At 47.8% G+C, this 27,140-nt stretch overlaps 1 protein-coding gene across 3 annotated transcripts in view; it reads left to right on the top strand.

The window, feature by feature from the left end:
- The window catches only part of LOC128793806 (collagen alpha-4(IV) chain-like), a 44,595-nt gene extending 23,848 nt beyond the window's left edge, over positions 1 to 20,747 (top strand). For 2 of the 3 annotated variants that reach the window (XM_053953218.1, XM_053953217.1), the window contains exon 3: positions 17,924 to 20,747. In XM_053953218.1, the coding sequence (XP_053809193.1) occupies positions 18,009 to 18,974 (966 nt within the window). In that variant the 5' untranslated portion in view covers positions 17,924 to 18,008 and the 3' untranslated portion in view covers positions 18,975 to 20,747. Of the gene's footprint in view, positions 1 to 5,129; positions 5,608 to 17,923 lie in introns of those variants that run through there. The other variant, XR_008432891.1, reaches the window with a different exon arrangement.
- The last annotated feature ends 6,393 nt before the right edge of the window (positions 20,748 to 27,140 follow it).

Here is a 27,140-nt window from a genome sequence, read left to right on the forward strand (position 1 = left end):
GGACACCTGTTTGTTTGGCTCTCGGAAGAACCCTGTCCCTTGATGGATTTTAGATTTATTCACACACTGGAGATTGCAGATGACAGTTTCTCAGACTTTCTTTTGAGATTCATGGTTTGCAAAGGTTTTTTTCTTAATGAGCTGTTAATTCGTAACAGTATTCACCAGCGATGTAAAATAGCCGTCTGGTGCTTTCCAAGCTGGTTTGCATTGTGCTGGAGTTTGCAATTTTTAAAAGAAAAGGATTTATTTCCTCCTGAGATTTATTTTTTGGATCACAAAGTTTCATGAGGAAAATTTTTAAAACTTGTTTCTGCTTAAGATTTGCCCAAATATGTGCAACATCTGCCCTTGGTGTACATCATTGTGTTTTTATAAATTAATTCTCCTACATCTAAGCCCCCAACTCTGATCCTTCAGAGCCCCAGTAGTGTCACCATGTCATCCAGGTCTAGCACAGCTCCTTCTGCTCCCTTACAGACTTGCTATAAAAACTCCCAGAAGTTCTGATGCATAAGCTCAGGTTCAAAAGCTTGCATTTAAAACATCTTTTGGCATGGAATCCATCCTTTCCGTCCAAGGCCAGTTTGAACAGGACTTAGAGAAACCTAGTGGAAGATGTGCCCTTGCAATCACTCTCAAAGTAAGGTACAGTGAAGAGATATCCTGCCGAATATTTCAGTTTGTCATGTTCAAACATTTTACTCCATTTTGCTCCTGAGCAATACCAAACCCCTAAATAACTTCATAATTAGTTTCTGCAGCGGTGTGGAAACAAAACTGAAATGAGAAGTTAACAGCCAAAGAAAGCACCAGTTTGGTAGCTGGGCGAGGAGTGAACGCTCAGGCAGCGGAGGCTCGAGGATCCCATTGCCGCTGCTCACGCAGCGACGGAGAAAGCGGCAGGGATGCCGTGGGCAGGGATGTCGGCACGCCCGCAGCAGGTGCCCGAGGCAGCCGCTGCCAGCTCGGCTTTCCCAGCAGCTGGGCAGGGAGCGGGAGGGGAGCTGTACCTGCGGGCCGTACCCGCGGGTCCCGCTGCCGGCCGCTCGGGAGGGCACCGCGCCCCGGGCGCGCGCGGCTGGGGGAGCGCGGAGCAGACATCAAAGATGAACAGAAATAGGAAAGAAGCCAGAGATAAAAAGGACCATAAGGCCGGAACAGTCCGTGGAGATATTCCATGTTTATAGCGGGGTCTGGGGGAATAATGGGTGTTTATAAATGAGTTCAAGGGGATAATGTGTATTGAAATATGAGTCCGGAGGGAGAGTACGTATTCAAAAACTATCTACTGTATATAGCATAATAATCCCAGTATTTCATAAGCTCGTAGGAAAGTATTAAATAAAAATAAATTACAAATGTCTGTGGCTTGATTGCAAATCATTTCAGAGCAAAGGGAAAGAAAGTCCTTTGCAAAATGTGGAAACCATCTTGTGTTATACAGCAACAGAAAAAAAAAACCCTAATTGTAAAAAGTAAATGTCAGTTACAGTTATTACAGTGGCCATGTTGTTTCCAATAACAATTTGGCATTTTATTTAGTCTGTAACAATCTACAATTTAAATTTAAAATAAAGATTTTTCTTTTATTTCCCTCTGAAGTTGTGTGCCAAGCACAGCAGAGCAGAATGTAACATCTGTTGATGATTAAAACAAGCTTTCCTATGGGCCCTGAATACAAAGTAAACATGGATTTTATCCATAGTCAACAGCATTTACAAATGTAAGGGGAGGAAGCTACTGAGTTTTTGAAGAATGAGCTGTGAGAGAGGAAATATAAGACCGGGGACGGCAGATGGCGATAATTAGTTCCATATAGTGAAAGGCTTCTATTAAAAAATAAAGAGGACAGAGTCCTGGATTATGCTGCTGGTTTATTAAAGGCCCTTTCTTTGCCATCAGCCCTGTGCACGCCACTCCGGGCTGGGATGGGTGGGCACAGCCGGTGTCCGTGGGCACTGGCGGCTGCCACTGGGTGCGGCCACTCGCCATACGGAATTTCCAAGCTTTTCCTCTGCTACAAACGCTCTCCTGGCAAGGAGGCAGAATTCAGGAGGAATTTATTATGTGGACCTATAGGCTAGTAATCTCGCATTTTATTCTGGTTTAATTTAGATTTAGGAGCAGGGTATCCAAAGTTGAAGGCTACTGAACTTGGTGACGCCCCTTGTCTGCTGCTTCTGCCCTGCTCAGTCACTCAGTGCGTGGTCCCACCTCGGGCTCACCTCTCCTCACTGAGACCTGCTGTGTTTTATCTCTTACCAAAGGATTGTGCCTCTACTCCAGATGTTTCTTGTATGGTCTGTGTGTTCTTACTTCACTGGATTTCACCATATTGCCCCATCCCTGGAAGTGTCCAAGGCTAGGATGGGGCTTGGAGCAGCCTGGGATAGTGGAAGGTGTCCCTGCCCATGACAGGGGGTGGGACAGGATGGGTTTTAAGGTCCCTTCCAACCGAAACCATTCTGGGATTCTGTAGTTAAAGAACTAATTATTACTGCTGGAACCATTTCCTTTCATTTCATAGGGCTTTGCTCAGCCTGTTTGCCTGGTTTTGTCTTGCTTTAATTTTTTCCCTCTAGTTATACATAGAGTATATTAAGTGAAGTGTCAAAATGAAATTCCAATTTGCTGAGATTTACCTGCTTCCAAGGGAGAGGACAGCCCTCCTCCAGGTCCTGGGGCTTGAGCCAGCCCCAGGCTTGCACAAGAGGTTTTTTGACTCTTCTTTCCAATCTGGGCTGGTTTCAGTTTGCTATAAAAGTCTCCTTTTTCCTTTTTTTTTTTTTTTTTTTGAAAGTGTTTTGTACCGTTCCAGTTCATATGTTATTTTGGAATTCATTTCAGTTTTTAATTGCAATTTCTTCTTTCCTCACTTCCACCCTCCTTCAATTTTCTTTCCAACTGGAAGCTCTTGTGCAGGCAGCCGTGCAAGTGCCTTTGTAGTCCTGCACAAACACACTGAGTGTTAATCTGGCACTTGCTTGCTTTTTTCCCTTTCCCTTCCGTCATTTTATAATTACCTCAGGTGGTAACAGCTCTTAAGAGCCTCGTCTGTCACCCTGGAACCAAATGCTTTTCATTGAAAATTAAGGAGAGGCTTCAAAAGTTTTGAGTTCTTTCAGCAATGAAATACACCAGTCCTCCAGCAGGAAGAGTGTTTTTCTGCTGGATCCCATTACAGCCGCGCTGTCGGGGGCTGCTGTGCTTCGGAGGGAGCAGGAACACTGGGGGCTCGTGCTCGCTCTCACAGCCACAGCTGCCAGCGCTGCTGGCCTGGGGAGGGGCCCACGGGACTTGCAGGGCTTCCTCAAGGTGGGCACCGATGCCCACCTGGCAGCAAAGGTGTTAGGAAAGCACAGCCCCTGGCCCTGCTCTTCTCCCATGTGTCCATGGAAGCTTCTCCTTAGTGGTCCACCTGGACACGTGAACTGTCCCAGCGACGGCGGGAAGGGGCTGAGCGAGGAGGGGCTTGGGACTGGATGGAAATGGAGGCAAATCGTCCCCACGATAGCAAATGCATGCATTAATTTCATTAAATCCCTCCCTGTGGCACAGGGTGCCCAGAGCAGCTGTGGCTGCCCCCTCCCTGGAAGTGTCCAAGGCCAGGCTGGACAGGGCTTGGAGCACCCTGGGAGGGTGGAAGGTGTCCCTGCCATGGCAGGGGTGGGATTGAATGGGCTTTAAGGTCCCTTCCCAGCCAAAACCATTCTGTGGTCCTATGATTCTGATTTAAATTTCAAGTGCAAAAAGAAAAACTGCATGGAAATCAAAATCACTTTAAAATTGCTGAAAGAATGTACAGCAAGAGTTTTAGGCAAAATAAAACCAGCTCAAACCATAATAAGTGTCCAGATCTGCTGAGACATATGTTTTGGGCAGTTTTCCTAAACTCATAGCTTTAGCAGAGTCTTCAGGTAACAGATTTGATATTTAAATGTCCAACTTCAAAGTGAAATGACAGCAGAAGCAGCCTTGCTTTTATTTTTAATTAAAAATTCAAAAGCATTACCTGAGTGGACCCCAAAAGTTAAAAAGCAGAAGGCAAATAAAATGTTATGTCTCTTAATGTCTTTGAAGTTGAATCTTACAATTGCTGGATCTCGTTTTGTGGGGGTTTGTGCCTGTTTGGGAATGGGTGTCTTGTGTCAGGCTGGTGGTGAAGGGAATGAATGAAGGGATGGAGATTGCAGAGGAGTTTTTATTTTTTATTATTAAATAATTTACAGATAGACTGGCAATAGTGGGTGCAGTGAAAGTGCTGTGGTTTAAATCACTGTTTAACCTTGCAGCATAAGAAATTGCTCTCAGATAAGAAAACCCAGCCAAACGTCAGCCCTTGCTGAGTTTTGCCTCCTCTCCCATCCAGCAAGGGCATGGCTCACCATGGTTCCCACACTTGGTGTTTGCAGGGCTTCCCTGGCTGCCCCCCAGCTTTCCCTGTTTCCCTGGCAGTAATGAATGGCTTTGGAGGCCCAGATGAGTGTTGCAGCTTTCCAGCAGATGATTATCCTTCCTCTGCTGCCCATAGGCGAGGCTGCTGCAGAGCCAGGCCCGGCCAGGCTCACTGTCTGTCCCCTTTCAGAGTGCTGCCTGAGGGCAGCAGACTCGCTCTGCCTTACCTTTCAAACAAGCAGCTTAATCATTCTCTGCTTGCAATTAAAATTTTGAGCTGGTCGCATCTTGTAAATCTGTGCAAGAAGAATTTAACTTCAATCAAATTTTGGCTCAGGTTGGGTTTAGCTGAGCAGGTGGAAGCTCAGCTCTGTGGCTCCATCAGCTCCAGTCTCCTGCGAGTGAGCATCACTCCTGTGCTCCTCTGGAAGCTCAGGCAGGAGTGAGCCGAGGCCTCCTTTAGTAAAAGCCATTATTTCAGCTTCTGCACGAATTGGAGTCCGGCCATAATGTGGGATGGGAACACCTTGTAACACTTACAGATGAGCCCCTGCTTTCGGTGGATCGAGGCCAAACTTCTGTTTGGCTCCTTGTTTTCTCGGCGGGATTGGCTGCGGTGCCGCGCAGCGTTTGTGGTCGCGGGGCGGCAGAGGCGGGAGCGGTGGCTGTGAGGAGTGTCTTTGGCAAGGCTTCCCTACTGCTTTTAGGTGATAAACCTCCAATTTTCTTAGGTTTTGCCATGCGTTTCTGTCAGCGCTGCAACCCAGTACTCCGAGGTCTGCTTGAGACTGGAACAGATTGCCCAGAGAGGCTGTGGAGTCTCCCTCCCTGGAGATATCCCAGAACCATCTGCATGCCATCCTGTGCCCCATGCTCTGGGATGACCCTGCCAGAGCAGTGAGGTTGGACCAGATCACCACTGTGGTCCCTGCCCCATCCTGTGACTCAGTGAGAGGATCAGCCTAAGTCAAGGATAGCATTTGTTGCCCTCAGACCAATGGGAAGTGGCTCTCTGTGCTAGTGAGGCTCTGCTTGGGCTGATAACACACGTGCTGTCTGGTGGCTATATCTCAGCCCCTGCACAGTCACCTGCTGTCACTGGTCACCTGGGGCCAGGGCAGGGAACATCCTGCGAGGACTTTGCTGCATGGAGTAGCCCTGTTTGCCCAAAGGCTCTGACTCTGAGTCAGTCAATTGAAACAACACTATGAAACCTAAAATAAAAAAATCAATGTTTGCTCAACAAGACTCTGTACAAAACATTTTGTGACTTGAGTTAATTTTATTCCCATCCTCTAATATTTTATTGATCAAATTCTGTATTAACTTCCCCGACTTTCTGCTGAGATTGATGTCAGGTTAAGTAACCTGTACTTACAAGTCCTGCTTGCTCTGGTTGAGTGTGGATATAATCTACAGCATTTCCAGAGTTCCACGATTTTCCTGCTCTGGTAACTTTTCTCCATTCCTATTGACAGATTAGGGATCTCTCCTGGCAATTCTCTTACAGTGTAGGAGCACAAGGCACCCAGAGGCTGTTTGATTTTAGATTGTTTAATGCTCCCTGTGCCTGGAAATTCTCAGATGGGTTCGCGGTCTTCATCCGATTTGAGTGCACTGTCTGAGTCTCCTAACAAAAGTTTTATCGACCACTTCTGCCCTGTCTGCTTCTTCATGAATATTGCAATCATATCCACCCAACAATAAACCAGTTCTTGGAATTTCTTTTGGTCCTAATATACCAAACACACTCCTTGCTGTCCAGAGTCTGGGCAGCTGAGACTTTGACAGCTGCCTTCTTCTGTCGGTGACTGACACCTCAAACATCCACAACTCTATTAAGTCCCGTTTCTTTTCTCTCCTTGTAACATAAGGAGGTATAACAAAAGATGCACCTTGGAACAAAAGTTGGTCTGGAGCAGTCATTGGAAAAGGCAGTTAGGAGACACTGACATTCCATGGATGCACCTATCCATGGAGGCTTTTCCCTGCCCGTCTCCAGGGTCTGTCACAGGATGTGCCAAGCCAAGAGCCCCCTCCTCTCCTTGAGGTATTCAGTAGCCTGGGACTGGGCATCTCTGAAGGCCTTACGAAAAGGGCTATAGTCAACACCTGCTTTTGCCTTAAGCCACCTGTTGTAAGACTAAAGTTTATTTCTGAAAATAGAGATTTCTTGTATTTGAGCCTAAGCTGGGACAGACTGCTGGGAAACAGAGACCATTCACTGCCTTCTGCTCCACATTTGAGCAAAACTCCTACAGTCTTGTGTTCACTACTCCTTCAGTCAATGCAGATGTCCAGAACAAACAATTATATGACCACTTGCCAAAAAATTGCCTTACAGCAACTTTAAACTGCTCAGCTGTTGGCAGCTTTTGAGGGTCTGTTGCTTCTGTAAATCAGCTGGGCTGTGTGGCACATGAAACAGGGACGTGTGGCACATGAAACAGGGACGTGGGCAAGAACTCTCCCTTGGGCTGGTTTTTGTAACAGATTGCCAAAATAGCAATCACCCTTTGGATGATTTTTTTTCCCACCACAGCAAAATGCCTGCCTTTGGGTTGCTGGATGCTGCTGAGATGTCTATAACCATTTCATGTTCCCACCAGTCCCAAATGCCAAATGTGCAGAGATTCCTGTGGGCACCTGACAGCACATAGGTTTTTTTAATATTGCATGTGTGCAAGCTTAACTTTTTTATCTTGAGAAACCCATACATGGATATGGATGGAAACTTGCTCTGCAGCTCCTGGGATCCCCATGGAGTTCACACCTTCACTCCTTACTGCAGCAACCTCCTCCTTGGGCTTTCAGATGTCTCGACCACAATTTTGCATCCCAGGCCCAGCTGCTGGGTGGCAGCAGCACCTTGTCTGCACAGTAACTCCCAGAGAGGTCACAAGCGTGGTCAGCCTGGGAGAGCAGTGCCCAGAGGAGCTGCGGGGCAGCAGTTGGGCTCCCCAGGAGGTTCCTGTTGGACTTGACCCGTCACAAGCGATGAGGCTGCAGAGGGAAATGCTGCACATCTGGCAGCCTGCTCCGGAGCAGCGTGGAGCTGTCTGGTGTAAAACAAAGCCAAATGCTCGTAAACTTACAAGACCACATAGATAAAACACTGATATCAAGATTTATTAATGTGTTCTTGGCTCCTCCCTGGCCTCGATGCTCTCGACAGGTCGATCAGGCGTCGGCGCTGCTCAAAGGCACCACAGCAACGGCTCGTGGCACAGACCATGGCCTGGTGCTGGGGAACAACTGATCTTCTGCATTGCACCTGGTCAGTCACTCTTCCACTTATTGTTGTGGGCTATCTGTATGGTAAACGGCTGGGAAAACGTCTCCAGTAAGTGCCAGCAAACTCCCAACTGATGAGAGGGGAATGGTGATGAAAGTGTTCCCTGCACTTGCTTCGGTTCAGGCCGTGAGCTGTTAACACACTGTTGTGATACATAATGAACGAGTTTCCTTTTCCAGTGAAGGAGAAGCTGGAGGCACCCCAGAGCAAGAAACTAACACCAAGTGTGTCTTAAGACAGTGCCCGAGTGTGGGGGGCCCCTGTGGGCTCTGTGCTGCCCTGCCCTCCAGCATCAGGCTCTGCACAAGTGGTTTCTGTGTTCCTGACCTTGTGTTGGCATGTGCAGTGGGAAAAAATCACCCCTTCAGAACTTGGCTTGAGAAAAAGAGAGAAAAGGGGTATTTGAGATGGAGGTTAAAGCACAGGGCCTTCTCCACATGTGGGTCCCTTGCCCAGCCCGCAGGGGTGGCCCTCAGAAGTTACTCTGAAAATCCTAAGGCCTGGAATGGGGTCCACGAGCCACTTAGGAAAGGAGTTGTGCTGAGTGTCTGTCCAGGAGCAGCTGAGCTGACTGGCACAAACCTGGGCATGTGCCCACAGGAGGGTCCATGCCAGGCACTCAGCTCCAAGGTGGGGGCACCCAGGGCATGGTGTGTGTGGCCAGGGGGTGCCTGGGGACAGCTCTGCTCAGTGCCTGGGCAGGAGCACTGATTCTGCTTGGATAAAGTGCACCTTTGTGGGCTGCTGCTCTTCTCTGCTCCAGAGCAGCCCAGCATTCCCTTGCACACAGGCCCTGCTTTGTTCAAGTATTCATCCTCTGCCTGAATTATTTATTTATTCATTTTTTCCCCCCTTCATTTTTCCTTCTGTCTTTCCCCTGCTGGTGCCAGATGAATTCCTGTTTCTCCAGCAGCTCAGCAGGGCAGGGATTAATGTGGCTGGAGCATGGCTGCAGCCATGCCGGGCAGTGGAGTGACCTCCTCCTGGAAAAAAAAAAAAAGAAAAAAAAAAAAAAAAAAAAAAAAAAAAAAAAAAAAAAAAAACAAAAAAACAAAACAAAAAAAAAAACCAAAAAAAAAAACCAAGAAAAAAACCCCAAACTCTGGGTGCTTCTTGTTCCTTTTCACCACAGACCTGTTTCCAGCACCTCTGACCCCCTCAGAGTGGAAAATATAATGGAAATCTTTAGCAGAAGATAAAATCGAGAGTGCAAATACCAAGTTGTATTGAAGGAAACTGGAAGCTCTGAACCCAAAACCACGTAAACTTTGAGAGCTGGCTGAGGCTGTCAGTGCTGAGCCTGTTCTCACAGCTCTGGTTGTTCAAGCCCCAGGATGCAGGAGGAAGTGTCTCCTTTCCTGTTGTCCTTCTGCTAATGGCATGATGAATTCTGATTACACTGCAGTTGCACGCCGGCACTGTGGAAGGCCACGATAACTATTTGGGACATCAGTTTTCCTTCTGCCAACTTTCAGGAGCATTTTATAGGATTAATATTCAATAAAACCCCCTTAACATTAAAAAAATGCTTAGTCCCTCAATTGTTATTAAATTCTTTTCCTGTGCCATAATGCGGCTGCTTTGATGTAAAGTCCTGCAGTTTCTGGAAGGAGCCGGCGTGATTACGCTAATGTGCAGTGCTCTTTCTGCTATTCCTATAGGGAAAATAAACCCCACATTAGTTCCATATTAGTACCTGACTTGGAGAAGTTAAAAAGTGCCAGAAAAAGGTTAACCAGAGTCAAGTACACATAAGAGAGCTGTGATTATTAGTGTTAGGGGAGCCATTTGAAAAAAACATTTCTGCTTTTACAGAAGAATTTATTGGTGTCTTTGCTTCTGGCTGCTTTATGCATTTTAATAAAGCAGTAGCAGCAATACCAGGGGGGAGTTGGTTGTGCCTAGTCCCAAGAAGGAGTTTCTGTGTGTGATATTGCCCCTTGTCCCCAGCCAGGGGCTGCCCTCTGTGCAGGGGATCCCAGGGATGAGCCTTCCATCCAGCACTGTCCGGGAGTTCACATTCCTGCGTTCCGGAGCGGTGCAGGCTCTCCCACTGCCAGTGCACCGAGGGGATCCTTCTGGAGAGCCAGGGAAACCAAGGCAAGAATTGCTTTGTGTGTTACAAGTGTTAAAAGTTACATCCAGCCTACAAGCAGCTTTGGCAATTTCCCTGTCAAACGTCTGGGATTATTTGGAAAACATGCTCAGTTGGAAGCAGCCCCAGTCTGAGATCCAGCCCTGCAATGGGGTAAAATGCTGGGGCTGGACGCAGCTGGGGCCAGAAAAGCCTTTTTGGTAGGAGAAACACTAAAATGCTTTTTCTGTGTGGGGAGGGTTTGTGCTCCCCTGAGGTACCCATTGACCTGGAGTAACAGTTCTTTGCTGTCATTTAGCTGTGGAAATATTACATTTTTGATTTCATCACAGAGACCTGTCATTTATTCATGGAAAACTCTGATACTGTTTAACCTTCACACCTACAACTTAATAATAACACAATTTAACCGCCTCAGGGGGTGGGGAGGCCCTGGCACAGGTTGCCCAGAGCAGCTGTGGATCCCTGGAAGTGCCCAAAGCCAGGCTGGAGGGGGCTTGGAGCAAACTGGGATAGTGGAAGGTGTCCCTGCCCATGGTGGAGGTGGGACTGGATGGGCTTTAAGGTGCCTTCCAACCCAAACTGGCTGGGATTCTCTGGTTCTCTGATAATAAAAATTGGGGGTGCAGCCTGAGGGCCGTATTTTGCTCAATGATCTACATTCCCTTTCTTCAGCTGTTTACCTTTCTGGAACTGCTTTGTGTGTTTTCACACACGGATTCTGCTCTGGGGATCCCATTGTCTGTTCCTGTAGCGCTGCTTTCTCGGCAGTGATAATTCCTCACAGGCTGAGTAACAGTCCCATTCATCCATCTGGGGAGAGTGGGAGGATTGTGCTCTGTGGGCCCGTAAGCCCATCTGCACTCCCACATCTGGAAAGGCTCACGCCGTCTGTCGTGTTAGTGCACCGGGACAAGGATTCTGATGGAAACACTTAATTCTCAAAGCACTGCTGGATAATGATAAATCCTTTGTGAAACGTGGATTTGCATTTAAGATTCTTTCCTGCTCCCATTGTCTGTGGGACATTTTACTCAGCTTCATTTCCACTGTCCCAAGTCTAAACTCCTAATCCCCTCTCCTGATGCTTCAGCTGGAGCTGATACTCCTCCGTTACCCCTTCATTTCCGTGGTTTTCAGAGCCCAGGCTCCGTCTCAGCCCTCTTCCCTTCCCCTGCGGTCCTGGCCAGTTTTCTCCTGTCCTCCACTGCTGCGTTACTGGGCTGTGCCCTCCTCCCGGCCTGCTCCCCACCGACAGCTGCCACTGCCGGTGCGGTGCCAGAGGTGCTCCCGGCCCTGGGGCGGGTCAGGCACCAGGAGAGCCACAGAGGGCTCGCTGGTAGCTGCAGGTGGTGTCCGCTGGCCGCAGCTCCCGGGAGCATCCCGCCGCCTCCGGAGGTGGGAGCGATGCACCGTGAGCGAGGCTGGCAGAGGGGAGGAGGAGAGCGGCTCTTCTCCCTCCGCAGGGCAAGGCAGCAATTCAGAACAGCCTTGGAGAGTTTGCAAAACGTCTGCAAATTACGGAGTCGAAATTCATTTAGGAGAGACCCAAGCCTTCATATTTATTCATTCCTTTATTTTCCCTTCCTGAGCACGGACTGGAGAGAAGCTGGCAGGACAAACCAGCCCCTCTTCACAAAAAGCAGCCTGAAATCAAAGAGGGAAATAAACTGCTGGGTCCTTAATGATGGGCTGGAGGCAGTATTTTATTTCATACTTTGTCCCTGCAATTTCCCCCTTTGTTTTACAGGGTGTGACTTTACCAAAAATAGTCAAAGGAAGAAAATAAAATTGAAAACTTCAGCCAAGTTTTCCATGCTGAAAATCAATTATTGCCCAATATTTTCAAGGCGAGACCCCCATGCTCTGGCATTAGGCCAGTTCACCCACCTTCACCTGCTTTGTACTTTATTCACAAGAGTCAAAGATCCTGACAATAAAACTCTTTATTTCAGGAGAGTTTTGAGTTTCAAGGCATTGCTGGTTCTTCTGGCCAGAACTGCCAGTGGAGGAAAGTGACTTCTTCCCTTGCACCACATGTTGTTCAGTGTGACCAACAACAAATACAATCATTCCATGAAATGGAATGATTGCTTTTGGAAGGAATTGCAAGGTGGCACAATGAGACAGTGGCCATTTTAAAGGTTACTTTACTATGCTGGAGCTGCGAAAGATGGAAGTAATTTATTTCCTCTCGGTAATGTTCCTTTCTGGCCAAGCAATTTATCAGAAATGTTAATCCAACAAGCATAAGTGTGTATGTGGTGGGAGGAGGGAGGGGAGCAGAGGAAGGAGAGGGAGAAGGCATTTAAAATTAGCTTCGAAATACTGTACATCTCATTAAAAATGTAATCATGCATAAAATGAGATCAATGAAAATTTATCTAAAAGTGCAAGGAAAAGGCGTTTTCTGGTGTGATACTGGGTATAATAGTCTGGATTTTAATTTAGTCAGTTTGCAACAAAATTCCCTCCAGGCTAAATAAACCAGTTTCCCTCCCAGTTATTGTCTGGACAGCTAATTTTCTGCACCTTTCCTTCTAATACTCAACCTTATCTCTTGCTGGATAGAGGTTTCAATATACTGCAGAGTTTGTTTTCTTTACATTTTCTATTACTGCAATTTAATTTGCATGATAAATGATGAGAGGTAGAAAGATGATAAAAAGAAGCAGAACATTTCTTTATTAATTTTGTTTAAATTAGTGTAACTTTTCCCTGACTGTGCTTTTTACTCAGAAAGCCTATATAGAAATTATTTTAAGTCTCCATATTGCAGTTAGAAAGCATTTAATACTTGACAATAAGCTCCTGCCTCCCGTTCCAGGGTGCACATTCTTATTGTCATGTTTTCCTCCTACTTTGTGCTGTGTCTTATGGTACTTCTGGACCAGTTTGGTCACATCCCAAGGAGGCTCCAGAAGAGCTGGAGAGGGACTTTGGACAAGGGCCAGGAGTGCCAGGACAAGGGGGAATGGCTTCCCTCTGCCCCAGATAAAGGTGGAACTTGTTGCTGAAGAGGACATCTCCTTGCTGCTGGCTGTTCAGTGCTTAGCTTGCTGTTGATTTGCAGCTCCCAGAGAGGCTGGAGAAGATCTCCCTTCCTGCCAGGGAGCTACTTCAGAGGGACCTACACCTGGGCTGTTTCCTGGGTCAGTCCTTGGCTTGGCCATCCATGCAGGACTGGTGGCTGTTCTTTCTCCACAGCATTGTTCATGGAGGGCTCCATCGGTCTTGTCAGCCTCCTGCCCATCATGAAACCTTCTGTACCCACTCCTAGAGGTTCTCCCAGTTTCTTCTGTTGTGTGTCTTCCAAAGGCACCATTATATAAGGCTTCTAATATTAAAAATCCTCATTTTCCAGTTAAAATGAATACCATGGTCATTGCAGTGTGTTAACTGATGTCGTGGGTAGATGTGATCCATCTGGAGGGATGCTTGTGTTATGATATTTTCTTCACCTTACATGCCCAGAGCAAAACTGGCTCCACTTTGCTCCCCCTGGTTTGTGCTGATGATACCACCAGGCCGTGAACTTCCTTCATTTCATTTGTCCATTCCAACTTGGTGCATTTTTTGATTGATGTACTTTAATACACTGGCCTGCGGGCTGTGATGTGTCAAATAACCTTTTAAAATCCAAACAGATTATGTCCCATGTTTTCTTCCTGTCTGGAGTCTGTGTTACCTCTTTAAAAAATTCCAGCAGATTTGTCAAACAAGATTTGCCCTTTATAGGACTCTGCTGGCAACTTTTTGTATCAGCTCACGTTTCTCCAGATGTTTTGTGATCTCATCACTTATTAATGTCTCCATAATTCTGTCTTCTGCTGAAGTTACAGTTATTACTGTTAATGTGGCTGTGAATGCCTCGTCTCTTGCTCCCCTACTGGACTGCATCCGATGACATGGATCTGCTCCGGATGGGTTTGAAGCTTAAGGGAAAGAATCTTTTTTTGGTCTTAGATTTGAGGGATTTAGAAGGACCTCCATTTTCTTAATCTATTACTTTATTACTGATATTTAATAATCTTGTCTACAAGGAGTTGGGATATTTCCAATAGCACATGCTGTGAGGGTCCCACACCTTTCCTATCTGTCCTCGTTTCATAATCTCTCCTGCAAACATCATTCCAACTCCCTGAGTTAGACATGCCTAATTATTTTCTTCTTGTAGGCTGACTGGACTTTGACTCCTCCCTTCTTCCTCACACAGCCGTTGCACAGGGCTGTGGCTGCCTCAGGTGCTTCTTGCAGGCAGATGAGACAGAAATGTCTCCACGTCACCATCCCTCCAGAAGCTGCCTGAAGACCTGCCCCCTTGCTGGCTGCCAGCTGCCCATGCTAAGCAGGGCACTGGCCTTCCCTGGCTTTTTCATGGAGGAAGTGGAAACAACAGTAACTCGATTCTGCTGTTCTTGTGGTCTTGAAAATATTTCTTTTCACAGAATTTCCAGAATGCTGTTTCAGAGCACGAACACTGTTTGTGCCTTCTGTCTGTGCAGTCAGTGTGTGTAGGCAAACACATCCCCTGGAGAATCCACAGGGAGGTGGCACAAGATTTCCACTTGATTTCCTTCCTTCAGAAGCAATAAAACTCCATGGGGGAGCATGAGAACTTTTCCCAAAGCTGTCCCTGCTTTGGGAGCGCTGGAGTGGCTGAGAATGGAGGTAAGTCCCATGCTGCAAAAATTTATGGGAAAGTCATAAGCTCCATGAAGCGCGTGGAATTTGGATGGGATAGAAGCCAGCCTCTCCATTACATGTCTACAGCTCCCTGCATATTTGTGATTATCCTTATGAATAATGTAAGCTCCTGCTTTCAGATGGGAGAGGCTTTGGGAAGGAGTTAGGGAATGAGTCTGAGTGCTGGTAACGACCTCAGGAACCAGCAGTTTGTCACCAAACGGGGCACTGCAGTCACACATAGAGCCAATAAAGTTTCTTGGTAAAGGAGCAAAAATTCCTTTTCTTGCAGTAGCCACTTCTAGAACAATCTTTGATTTGTGTAATACAAGGGGCAGGGTTGGTGAGGAAGTTGTCACAGTGGTGTCATTATGCAGCTTAAAACCAGTAGCTCTTATTTCAAAACACTCTTGTCTGCAAAAGAGGATTTTCTCATGGCACTGACTCTTGAATCACTTAGTTGCTGCTGTTGGACTTCTTTTTAAAAGTATTTTACAAAAATTTAACATTTGAGTCCCAGAACAAGAAGAATCTTTCCTCCTCCTTTCCAGGGAAAGAAATTCCTTACCCATACCCCTTGAAATTCTCTACCTGGGAAATCCAGCAGGCAGAAGAGGCTGGAAGCCTTTTCAACACCTCTAATGGGTAAGATGTTTACATTACATGGGCCTGGATCAGAAGGGTCTTTTGTGTGGAGGCATTTTGATGGCTCATCTATGTCACCTGAGAAAATTGTGCTGAAAGTTCCCCCACCAGCCTGGGTGGAGGGTGGCAGTGGCTGGGTGTGGGTCGTTCATCAGCGACATCACACCTGTCTGCAGAGCCACAGAATGGAATAAAGAGAGTTGTTCAAACAATTAGGCTAAAAGCAGAGCACAGAGGGAGGGTTTAATCTTTTCCTTGCTCTACCAGAACAGTTTTAAGGGATGGCTGCAGAAGAACATTCCCAGTGATTTTGCTCATGCCTGTGGTAGCTGCTGCTGACTCTTGGGCACCAGTTACATTGAGTAGTCTCATTCCCTGTAGTTGGGAATGTGCTGACCCCACTGCTGAATTTTGGCTAAAATTTTCATTTGGTGGCTCCCCAAAAAGCTGTGGTTGAGGTTAGCCTGGGAAATGCCAAGTTTTGTCCACTGAGAGCTCCACTGTTTACCTGCATAGAAATGTTTCTTCATCATCCCCAACCTTCTCTCCTTCCCACCTCTGAGGAAGACTTGGCATTTGATCCAACAACTCCACACCAAAGGTCCAGGGCCTGGGTTGTCTCTGCAGGAACATATATCCATGTGGGACAATAGTATTTTGCTCTCCAGGCTCCCAAACCTGCCCATTTCTCCTGCTGGAGCAATCCTGTGGCCTGTGAAGAGAAGGGAAGGGAAAGGTTGACTTCTAGCTCTGATTCATCACTTTTATTGAACTTAAATTCTTTTGTTTCAATGCACACTTGATTGAGCCAGCATTTATCCAAATGGTTATGGTTTGTAGGAAAAAGAGACAGTTGAAGAAAGAACAAATGAATCTAATGTAAATCAAATACTTAATGCTTTTATAGAAACTACAAAGCTTTAAATGTGTATTCCTAATGGTAATTTTACAAAACTCCACCAGGCATCTTCAAATGGAGGTGTGACAGTGATTGTTTCAGGCTGGAGATGGCTTTCCTTTCACATGCTAATCATCTGCTCATGGTGATATTTCCCAGCATCGTTGGAGTCAGCGAACTGAATAATTTATGGAATGAGTTTTGTTGTAAATTTATTGTGTCACAAGCAGGTTGTAATTTCACTAACAGTACACTTAAGTTATTAAGTAAAAAAAATAATGTGGCTGATAGGACGGTGCATTTGGAGGTTCTCTTGCTCCCTCCCCAACCAGTTCTCATCTTATATATTTTCAAACAGAGTATTTACCTAATTTTTATTCAGAATCTGATCTGAGAAAGAGAGCGAGAGAGGACATTAACATAAGTGGGTTTGCATTTGCACACTATTGTTGAATCTGGCAGTCGTAAACAAATTACAGAAGATTTTATACAGACAGAAATAGCATTGAAATGGCAGCGCTCCGGCGCGGCGCTGCCTTTGTTCCCTGTTTGGTTCTGAGGAACTGGCCTCAGCCACAAGTGACGCAGTGCTGGAGTTACAGGCAGGTGTGCAGAGCGAAGTGCAGCCCCCGGCCTCGCCCCAGCTCTGGTGCTGAGATGTTTGGGAGTTGGTAGGAAGGTGTTTCTGGCTGGATGGCACAGCAAGGAGGTGGCGAGGGCTGGCAGCAGCACAGGGGCTTGGCCAGGCCTGCTCCTCAACTGAAGGCTCTGGCTGCCCCCAAGGGAGGCCTGGAGAGCTTCACTGCTGCAACTCGGGCAGAATTTTTCTACAAGCTCCAAATGGCTCTTTTATCCATTTTAAAGTGGCTGTGGAACCTGTATCCAGTGGCTACCCTTGGGCCCTGGGATGCTGGCCTAAGGCTGCCTTTGACGTGTGTTACAGACAGGTCCCACCTCACCGCAGGTACCTCCAGCGCCTGCCTGTCCCCCTCCAGGTGCCTGACTTTGTCCAGCCTCCCCTCTCTCCTCTGCCATCCCCTGAGGTCCTGGAATGAGCTGGCTGTGCCTTTGCCTTTCCCTGCAACCGCAGAAGGGGACAGCCTGGCTGTGGCCAGGGACGCCTCTGCATCCTGTGCTCCCAGAAGGACTTTGCCAGCTGGAAGCTTCATGGGGCTGCAACTTGTTGGGTTGTGTAAATACCAGGAAAGGCTGAAGTGTTGAGATTGTTTATTTAATTGTTTCAATATGCCAATGTCAATACATATAATTACACTATATAAGCACAGTTAATTGCTTAAATGAACTAAATATTTTTGCATCCTAGTCTAAAATTGCAATCAAAAGTTCTCAGTGGGTGGCAGATTTAGAAAATAATTTTTCTCCTGCATGGGCTTTAGTTTCAGTAGAATTCCCGTCTCTGGCTACTTTTCCTGCTCCTGTAAATTGCACTTAGGAAGCATTTCTCCATTTCATTCCTCAGCTGAAATTCCTCGTAGTAGGTCTGTATTGTAATTATGGTGGCACGTGTTAAATTTTTAATTTGATTTTCATTTGTCCATTCAATTGATATAATTGATGTGCATCTTTTCTCCCTCAGGATACAGGTTAATAACCTACTAACCTTGGAATGAAAGAATGATAAAAGGATCCCACACCAGGGTTTAAGGGACCAGTTATAATATATGTTTTCAGCTGTAGACTTATTTTTTGTCCTCTGTAGCCTTCAGCATTTTGTACTTGGCAAAGCCTTGACAGGCATTAAAAACACTGAGTATTTTAATTTTAACGAAAAGAACTGTTTACGCTGGACCTGCAAGGAGGATAGTTATATCCCTTGTTGTGAATATCTGGCAAAACAAAGAGGAAAGGTTTTACAAACATAGTGAGTTTCTGTTTATTTTCCCAGCAGGTGCTTGGTTGGTTTTGGTTTTGCGCTTGTTCAGGCTGCAGTGGTGACTTGGCAAACAAGCAATGCACAGCCACAGAAGGTGATGAAAGAGGCAAAAGAAATGTTTAGACAAGATCAAGGCATTTGCTCCCCGGGGAGGATCGCAGGTAACGCTGGAGCAGGACGAAGTGGAAAGGGATCACTTGGCAGGTTTATTCTCGGTGCCTGTTCTGCAGTGAAGTGCGTTCTTCCCATGGTCCTACATCAGCTGATCACCCTAAGAGCACAGCCAAAGTTCCTGCTACAGCCGGGGCTGCAAGGCCGAGCTGTTCTGCCCGCCCCGGGCCCGAGCAGAGCCAGAGGAGGCAGAGCTGGGATGCTGCCCACGCTGGGACGGGCGCTGCGCCGTGTGCGCTCTCCGCTGGCCGCCCGCTGCTGCGGCCAGCCCGGGCACCGCGAGCAGGACAGGGCTTCCCGGGATCCCTCCCGGTCCCTGCCGCTGCTCCAGGCATCCCGGGCACCGCGGGCAGGACAGGGCTTCCCGGGATCCCTCCCGGTCCCTGCCGCTGCTCCAGGCATCCCGGGCAGGACAGGGCTTCCCGGGATCCCTCCCGGTCCCTGCCGCTGCTCCAGGCATCCCGGGCAGGACAGGGCTTCCCGGGATCCCTCCCGATCCCTGCCGCTGCTCCGGGCACCCCGGGCAGGACAGGGCTTCCCGGGATCCCTCCCGATCCCTGCCGCTGCTCCGGGCACCCCGGGCAGGACGCGGCTTCCCGGGCTCCCTCCCGATCCCTGCCGCTGCTCCAGGCACCCCGGGCACCCCGGGCAGGACAGGGCTTCCCGGGATCCCTCCCGGGCTCCCTCCCGGGCTCCCTCCCGGTCCCTGCCGCTGCTCCAGGCACCCCGGGCATCCCGGGCAGGAGAGGGCTTCCCGGGATCCCTCCCGGGCTCCCTCCCGGTCCCCGCTGCTCGGCGGGCCCCGCCCGGTGGCTGCACTTGTGCCGGACACCCCAGCCAAGTGTCGCCGGAGCTGGCACTGCACCCAGGCCGAGCAGGAAGGTTATTGTAGCGGAGAGAAACACTTTCTTCTGGTTACAGGGCTGGAAGGGGAGCGATTAAATTAGCCAGCAGTAAGTGCAGAATTAGCACACGGCTGACTCCACACTCTGCTGGATGATGCTGGAGGTCTCGGAGGAATAGCAGGACTGAGGAGGGGGGAAGGGAACCGGCCCCGGCTGTTTTCTCACCTTCCCTCTGCCGAAGGACAATGTGTCCTGAAGTGCTTTGGAGCCAAACAGCAAAGCAAGAAAGTCGAGATGTTGGGAGGAATAACTTAAATGCTCCCCAATACATTAAGTAAACATCCCAAGGCATCAAATCTCATGCTTCAGGAAGTGACCGAGCTATCAGGTGCTAGGAGCTGGCAGAAGATGTGCCCTGCTAAGTTACCCAGGAGTGGGCTCTCCCCAGGCACTCTGTGGTGCGAGGGTGCTGCAGGGAGGCTGTGGGAATGCTGGGCTCAGCAAAGGAGCTCAGCCTCACGGGAATTCCCCTTGGTGGTGTTTAATCCACTGGGAGTACTGGATAAACTGTCCCAAGGGAAGTATGAAAGTAACCAGCTTGTCCTGGGTTTTCTCATGGTGCCATTCCAGTACCTTCTGTGTGCAGGTCAGGGTTAAAGAGGGTCTGGGAAGAGCAGACATCCATGGCCGTTGGGCAGTGGTGGGTAATGAGCACCAGGGACTTTCTAAAAGGCTTCAGCTGGATTTGGAAATGAAAACCATTAAAGTTGTAACCCTCTCTTTAGGGAGCTGATTGATAACAAACAGCATTTCTGTATCTGGTAGGAAAGGTGGAGAATGGCAACATCCCGTGTTTGTTGGCCAATGTAGTGGCGAGCTGCTTAAGGCCTGAAAATGGGGATTGGGTTGATTAGATACAACCTGAACATTTATTCAATTACTCCCAGCAATGAAAAAGCCTTTTCATTGGAAATAGAGATGACAGAGAGAAACTTGTGCAAACTTCTCAGGCTCCATCCCAGCTCCCACTCTGTGGTCATATCAACAAAGACCAAATAATTTGCATTTGAAATTATTATACTAAACATTATTGAGGAATATGTGCAGTTTTTACAGAAGGCAGCAGAATGAGCTCTAATGCCTTTATAAATACCTTCAGTGGCCTGTTCCTGTGGGGAGAAAATGGAGTTTTCTGTGGGAATGTCAAATCACAATATCTGGATGTGTGTGTAGAAAGCCTCATTTTTAAAGACATGAGTAGAAAGTGTCCTTAAAAATTCCTGTTGGTGTAATCCTGGGCAGCGTGCACAGCGAGATGAAAGCTGCAGAGCTGAGCTGGGTGGTTCACAAGCCACAAAGAGGCTCAGCAGCATAAACAGTGTAAGATGGATGAGCTGCGTGGTTGGGGACGCCAGTGCAGCTCCCAGATTGAATCAGAGACTCTGGGATTTCAAACTAATGTGACTTTGTGCTGAGGGAGAGCGGAGTCTGTTTTGTTCTGCTGGTTCATGCTCATCCCTGGCTGTAATGGTTCTTGCATCTTCTAGGGGAAAACCCAAGAATCTCAGAGGACACTGGTGCCCCATAATCCTGCCCCAAAATGTGTCTCTTACTTTGCTCCGATAGTAAAAGACTGACAGAAACCCTGGGGTACAAGGTCTAATGTCCTTCTAAACTTATTAGAGTTAATTAGGAAATCTTGTTGATTTAACCTGGCTGTGTTGGTGTCTGCAGTGACTTCCTTTGGGATACTCCAACAGGGTGTGTTACAGAAACATGTTTTGGTTTGACCTGTTGATTTGGGATATTGTTGAGTCTATAAATACATTAGTTTTTGTCTCTAGTATACATTTCCTTCTGCTTATTAACATCGATTTTCATTGCCAGCTGTGATGCTGATTCCCCTTTTTCCTCATTATCCTCTCCTGTGCTAATTAACTGTTACCTTTTCTACCAACCATATTAGAGAGCATAAACTTACTTTGTGCCAAGGGCGACTTGGCCAGAGTGTCCCACAAAGCTTCCCACTATATTAGTGTTAAAAGGCGGGCACAGATTTAGTAATGCTGTGAAACCTCCTGGCTAAAGGTTCTATAGACCAGGTTTTACTTTTTCCTTCTTTCATACAAATTTGGGGGATTCTTTTTTTTTTTTTGCTTAGGGAGCTTCCAGAGCCCCTTTAATTCCTGAAATTTCTTTTTGCCTTATGGTAATGTCAGGCAGGTGGACTTTGCTGATTTCAATTAAAAAACATCCCCATTTTTGGTGTGACTTTCTGTGTGAACATGTGGCCCCAGTGTTGGTGGTTACTGTCAAAGTCTCAGTAACAAGTTGATGGTTCCTGAGCCGGGCTGGTAGTTGGTTATCACTGATGAGTGACCCCTAAACCCAAGAACCCTGGGGGGCAGCAGCCAGCCCCTGGCACCCAGCCACATCCACACCCATCATCTTCTCCATGGTGTCAGTCCAGCTGTTGGGCGCTGACCACAGCGTCCTGAGCAACTCCAGGCTTTTGAGATTAAATCCCTAACTCGAAGTGCGCCCAAAGCTGACAGCCAACATGGCACAGAAAGCAAGAGAGTTAATAACACACTGACTCTCCTGCCACGTCCTAAGGCTTTTTTCTTCAATATTATTCAAAATTTAGGCACCTTTCATATTAATTAAATGGTAACTTTCTGTATCCCATGATCAAACTATTCAATAATGCTTGCTCAGAGCAATCAGAAATGACAAAAATAAAGTACTAATATAATTTTATTATGAATTATTCGATCCCTGGGGTTTCTATCATATTAAACAAAGAAACAAATTAACCAGTGACTGAATTAAGTGGAACTTGCATCACGTAGAGACAATAGATTTTTTCATAGTTAACCTGCGAGCTACTTTCATGCTTCAAGTCCAGTTTCCAAGTTTCCTCGTGAATTTCCTGGAAATTATCTTGCTGCTATGTATCGATGCATACGTCATCATGGAGCTAGTTTTTCTCAGGGGAAATACAGTAAAGAAGACCAGAAGAAGAATTTTGAATGTATTAATTTCCATTTCCAGATCCATCAATTTACCAATCCATCCATCCTGGGCCTGCTGGCCATGCTGTGGCTCTGCAGTCCTTCTCCATCCATCCATCCATCCATCCATTCATCCATCCATCCATCCATCCATCCCTTTATCCTTCCATCATCCATCCATCCATCCATCCATCCACCCATCCATCCATCCATCCATCCACCCATCCGTCCCTCCATCCCTCCCTCCATCCCATCCCTGCCCGGCCATGCCGTGGCTCTCAGCCCTTCTGGCAGTGATGCTCCACGCCTGCTGCACCAAGGGGGTGAGACAGGGAACATTATTAAGTCCCTCAGTTTTTAATACTGCAGCTCATCCTAATACATCGTATCAGATGACTTTGGTCATGTATCTCTCTTTCTAAAAAAGGTATTATTGTAACAGAAGGATTAATGAAAACTGGGTTGACTGTAAGCCTGCCCACTCTTGTCAGCCTCTGGTTTCAGCAGTTGTTCAGTAATGGGCAGCCTCTTGCTCCTCACTATAAACATCTGGATGAGGAGGCTGAAAGAATTAAATTTTGTGCCTGAAAAATGACATATTGAGTAGCAGCCCTGCTTTCATCTCTGGGATCGTGTTTGGAGAAGAATCCGCGCAGAGGCTCAGCGTTAACATTCTTTAACTGCTCCTCAAATTACTAATGCTTCACGTTGCTTTAATCCATTCGGCTGTAATAGCTTTATTAGATTAAACTCCCCGCTGAGCGAGTGAGGAACAGTGGGATTATCACACTTCCCTTTGAACAGCCAGTAAAGACAAAATAAATGGTTAACAAAATAGAGCAAATTCAGTTTGCAGGTGAGCTGCAGTTCCCAGCCCCGCGTGCTGCGGATGGGCTCCGAGCCTCCCTATTATTCCTTGCTTGAAAAATGCCTCTTTAGCAGCCTGAAGAAATTCCCAAGGTAAAAAAGAAGTCCTAATGGAATAAAAGTTCCTCTTTCTCCTTTAGATGTGTTGCTAATTGCATCGTGCCCACTGCAGGGACGGTGTGTGGAAAACCTGAAACTTTATTTAAAACCCCCCCTATTTTTAGCTTCATTTTTGCCAGAGCCGTAGGTGTGCCAGTAACAGCTTTTATTCAGCGTCTCCAGAGTGGGAACGCCTAATGACTGATTTTTTATTATTTTTTTAGCAAATCTAATTAACTATTTGAAGTATTCCGTTGAGAGGCTCACGGTTACTATACACAAGCAGTGGGTGGCTCTTCTAGAGTCTCTTAAAAACTCAGTTTCTTCTCAGCATTCTTCAAATCCTCGTCTGCTGGAGCAATTTGAATTTTGTTATTAGTGACTGCTGGAAATCATAATTCAATAAAGACTAACTCATTTAAAAATGCTCCATGCTGAGCGTGCATTAGGTAACTTGGGAAACTTTGGAGACACAGAAAAACATATACTAATATCCAGGTCTACACAGGAAATTGGTATGGCACTGAGCAGCTTGAAGGAGGCTTTTTGTATGTTTTTAAGAAGCTGCAGAAAGGTTGGAAGGAATGCAGTTTTTTTCTAGTAAATCTATTCCTTCCCTCTCCCCAGCATTTTTTTCCTAACACACTGGCGCCCGTCCAAAGGAATTAGAGCCCCCAACATGCAGGGGACAGTGAAAATACGCACGATAAACTTTTGTGTAATCATTTCCTAGATAAGTAAGAAAGCCATTGGGTTTCTCTTCCTGGGCTCCATGTATGTCCCTTATTACTCGTCTCAGATGAGTTTGGCAGTTTTAAGGATCTCTCCAGCCCCGTCTCTCCTCATTCCCCTCATGGCCATAATCTTATGGCCATACAAGAAATAGTCCTGCCACAGGGGACGGGACTCCTGCTCGGGTTTTTAAACCACATCTGCAGCTGCAGCTGGAGCAGGCTTGGCAAACTCCTGGCCTTGTGAAGGGATGTAATCTCCTAACCCCGAATTCTCCTTCAGAGGACGCTGCACCGCCTCGTTCCTGCCCAGCGCTGGCCGGCAGCTGCCTCTGCCATGCTTCATTTGCTGCCTGAGTTCACCCTAGGAAATACACAGGGGTATTTTTTCCCAATTTCTTTCCCCACAAGTTGTTTCATCTTTAGAATCACAACATTTCCTGCCAACATCAGAGGTTTTCATTCTTGTCTCCTCTCTCCCTTGTTCTTTCTAGCCATTTTCAGACTTATATAGCCCTTGTGTTTCTTACCCTCGCTCCCTTTCATCCCCCAGTCCTCTTGCGGAGCCTCCCTCGTTTCAATTCTCCACTTAGCTGGCCTTCAGAAAACAATTCCCGTCTTCCACCTGGTTTTCTTCCTTTGTTGCTCAGAGGTTTGATTTCGCCTCTCTTTGTCCGCTTTCCCCTTCTTGGGTTTTTTCTTTTTTTTTTTCCCCTCACCCTCTTTTTAAAATTGGAGAAAAGGATCAATATTATCCCCCCTCTCTGTTTGATAAGATAATGCTGGGTGAATACGGTGGCGATGGATTTGTTGTCACTGCAGAGGGGGAGGAGAAGGGGGGAAGGTCTGGCTGCAGGGGCAGGGCTGGGGCCTTGCAGTCCGGGTCAGGCTGGACCAGCCTGGATAAATATATGCAACTCTTCAGATGGAAATCTGGGACAAAGGCCCGGGTTCTTCGCCGAGGCAAAATGCCCAGGGAAACAAGGCAGTGTACGTCAGAGCACAGAGGCTGGTTTTAGGTTGTTTACCCAGGAGATAATTTAGGAAAGCCTGACGCGCAGGAATGTCCAGCATTACACCACGGCCTGGGCACGTCTTCTAGACTTTGTGTTCCCCCTGTGATCCGTGAAAGCTGGTGATCCAACAGGACTCAGCATCCCTGGGATGTATCCGCCGTGCTCTGAAGCCTGCCATGAAGCAGAGCACTCCGGGGGAGCACAGCCTGTTTCTGGGGGGGTTCTGCACTGACCTGGAGAGGAGAAGGTTCTAGGGAGACCTCAGAGCCCCTTCCAGTGCCTAAGGGAGCTCCAAGAGAGCTGGAGAGGGATTGGGACAAGGGCCTGGAGTGCCAGGACACAGGGAATGGCTTCCCCCTGCCAGGCAGGGTTGGATGGGATATTGGGAAGGAATTGTTCCCTGTGAGGGTGGGCAGGCCCTGGCACAGGCTGCCCAGAGCAGCTGGGGCTGCCCCTGGATCCCTGGCAGTGCCCCAGGCCAGGCTGGAGGGGGCTTGGAGCACTGTGGGACAGTGGAGGGTGTCCCTGCCCATAGCAGGGGGTGGAATGAGAAGAACTCTAAGGTCCGTTCCAACCCAAACCATTCTGGGATTCTGTGACTCCCAAAGCCTTTTTAGTGGAGGTTGGGTTTTAAAAAACTTGTTTTGGTCTTTCTTCCTAATATTGTCGATGTGTGAAAAGCAGGTAAAATTTATTAGGGAGAGAGCCGAGCCTCCCCTCGCCTCCCCCCCTGCTCGGGATGCCGCTGCCCTCGTTCCCGGAGGCATCACACGTGTGTCACACTTGTCCCCGCTCGGTCCGCCCGGCGCGGCCGTGCCCGTGAGCACGGTCAGCCCGGGGCGCTCCGGCCGCCGCCCGGGGCTGCGTGTGTGTGCTTGCTGTGTGTGTGTGTGTGTTTGCTGTGTGTGTGTGTTTGCTCTGTGTGTGTGTGTGTGTGTGTGTGTTGCTGTGTGTGTGTGTGTGTGTTGCTGTGTGTGTGTTTGCTGTGTGTGTGTGTCTGTGTGTGTGTGTGTGTGTGTTTGCTGTGTGTGTGTGTGTTTGCTGTGTGTGTGTGTGTGTGTGTGTGTGTGTGTTTGCTGTGTGTGTGTGTGTGTGTGTGTGTGCTTGCTGTGTGTGTGTGTGTGTTTGCTGTGTGTGTGTGTTTGCTGTGTGTGTGTGTTTGCTGTGTGTGTGTGTGTTTGCTCTGTGTGTGTGTTTGCTCTGTGTGTGTGTGTGTGTGTGTGCTTGCTGTGTGTGTGTGTGTGTTTGCTGTGTGTGTGTGTTTGCTGTGTGTGTGTGTTTGCTCTGTGTGTGTGTGTGTGTGTTTGCTGTGTGTGTGTGTGTTTGCTGTGTGTTTGTGTGTGTGTTTGCTGTGTGTTTGCTGTGTGTGTGTGTGTGTGTGTGTGTGTGTGTGTGTTTGCTGTGTGTGTTTGCTGTGTGTGTGTGTTTGCTGTGTGTGTTTGCTGTGTGTGTGTGTTTGCTGTGTGTGTGTTTGCTGTGTGTGTTTGCTGTGTGTGTGTGTTTGCTGTGTGTGTTTTTGCTGTGTGTTTGCTGTGTGTTTGCTGTGTGTGTTTGCTGTGTGTGTGTTTGCTGTGTGTGTTTGCTGTGTGTGTGTGTTTGCTGTGTGTGTGTGTTTGCTGTGTGTGTTTGCTGTGTGTGTGTTTGCTGTGTGTGTGTGTTTGCTGTGTGTGTTTGCTGTGTGTGTGTGTTTGCTGTGTGTGTTTTTGCTGTGTGTTTGCTGTGTGTTTGCTGTGTGTGTTTGCTGTGTGTTTGCTGTGTGTGTGTTTGCTGTGTGTGTGTGTTGTATGTGTGTTTGCTGTGTGTGTGTGTGTGTTTGCTGTGTGTTTGCTGTGTGTGTTTGCTGTGTGTGTGTGTTTGCTGTGTGTGTTTGCTGTGTGTGTGTTTGCTGTGTGTGTGTTTGTTGTGTGTTTGCTGTGTGTTTGCTGTGTGTTTGCTCATTCCGTGGTGTTTCACCCACCCGCCTTTGGCCCGGCCCGGCCGTGCCCGTTCCCGGGCCGAGGTTGCCCCCTGGTGCCCCCGCGCCAGCGCACAGCGCGGGCACGCGCAGGGTGCGGAGGGGGTGCGTGTGTGTGGGTGTGAGTGTGTGTGTGTGTGTGTGTGTGTGGGGGTGTGTGTGTGTGTGTCTGTGTGCGTGTGTGTGGGTGTGAGTGTGTGTGTGTGTCTGTGTGTGTGGGGGTGTGTGTGTGTGTGTCTGTGTGTGTGTGTGTGTGTGTGTGTGTGTGTGTGTGTGTGTGTGTCTGTGTGTGTGTGTCTGTGTGTGTGGGGGTGTGTGTGTGTGTGTCTGTGTGTGGGTGTGTCTGTGGGTGTCTGTGTGTGTGTGTGTGTGTGTCTGTGTGTGTGTGTCTATGTGTGTGTGTGTGTGTGTGTGTGTCTGTGTGTGTCTGTGGGTGTGTGTCTGTGTGTGTGTGTGTGTGTGTGTGTCTGTGTGTGTGTGTGTCTGTGTGTGTGTGTGTCTGTGTGTGTCTGTGTGTCTGTGTGTGTGTCTG

The sequence above is a fragment of the Vidua chalybeata genome, chromosome 11 (genome assembly GCF_026979565.1).
Source record: "Vidua chalybeata isolate OUT-0048 chromosome 11, bVidCha1 merged haplotype, whole genome shotgun sequence".
Lineage (NCBI taxonomy): Eukaryota > Metazoa > Chordata > Aves > Passeriformes > Viduidae > Vidua > Vidua chalybeata.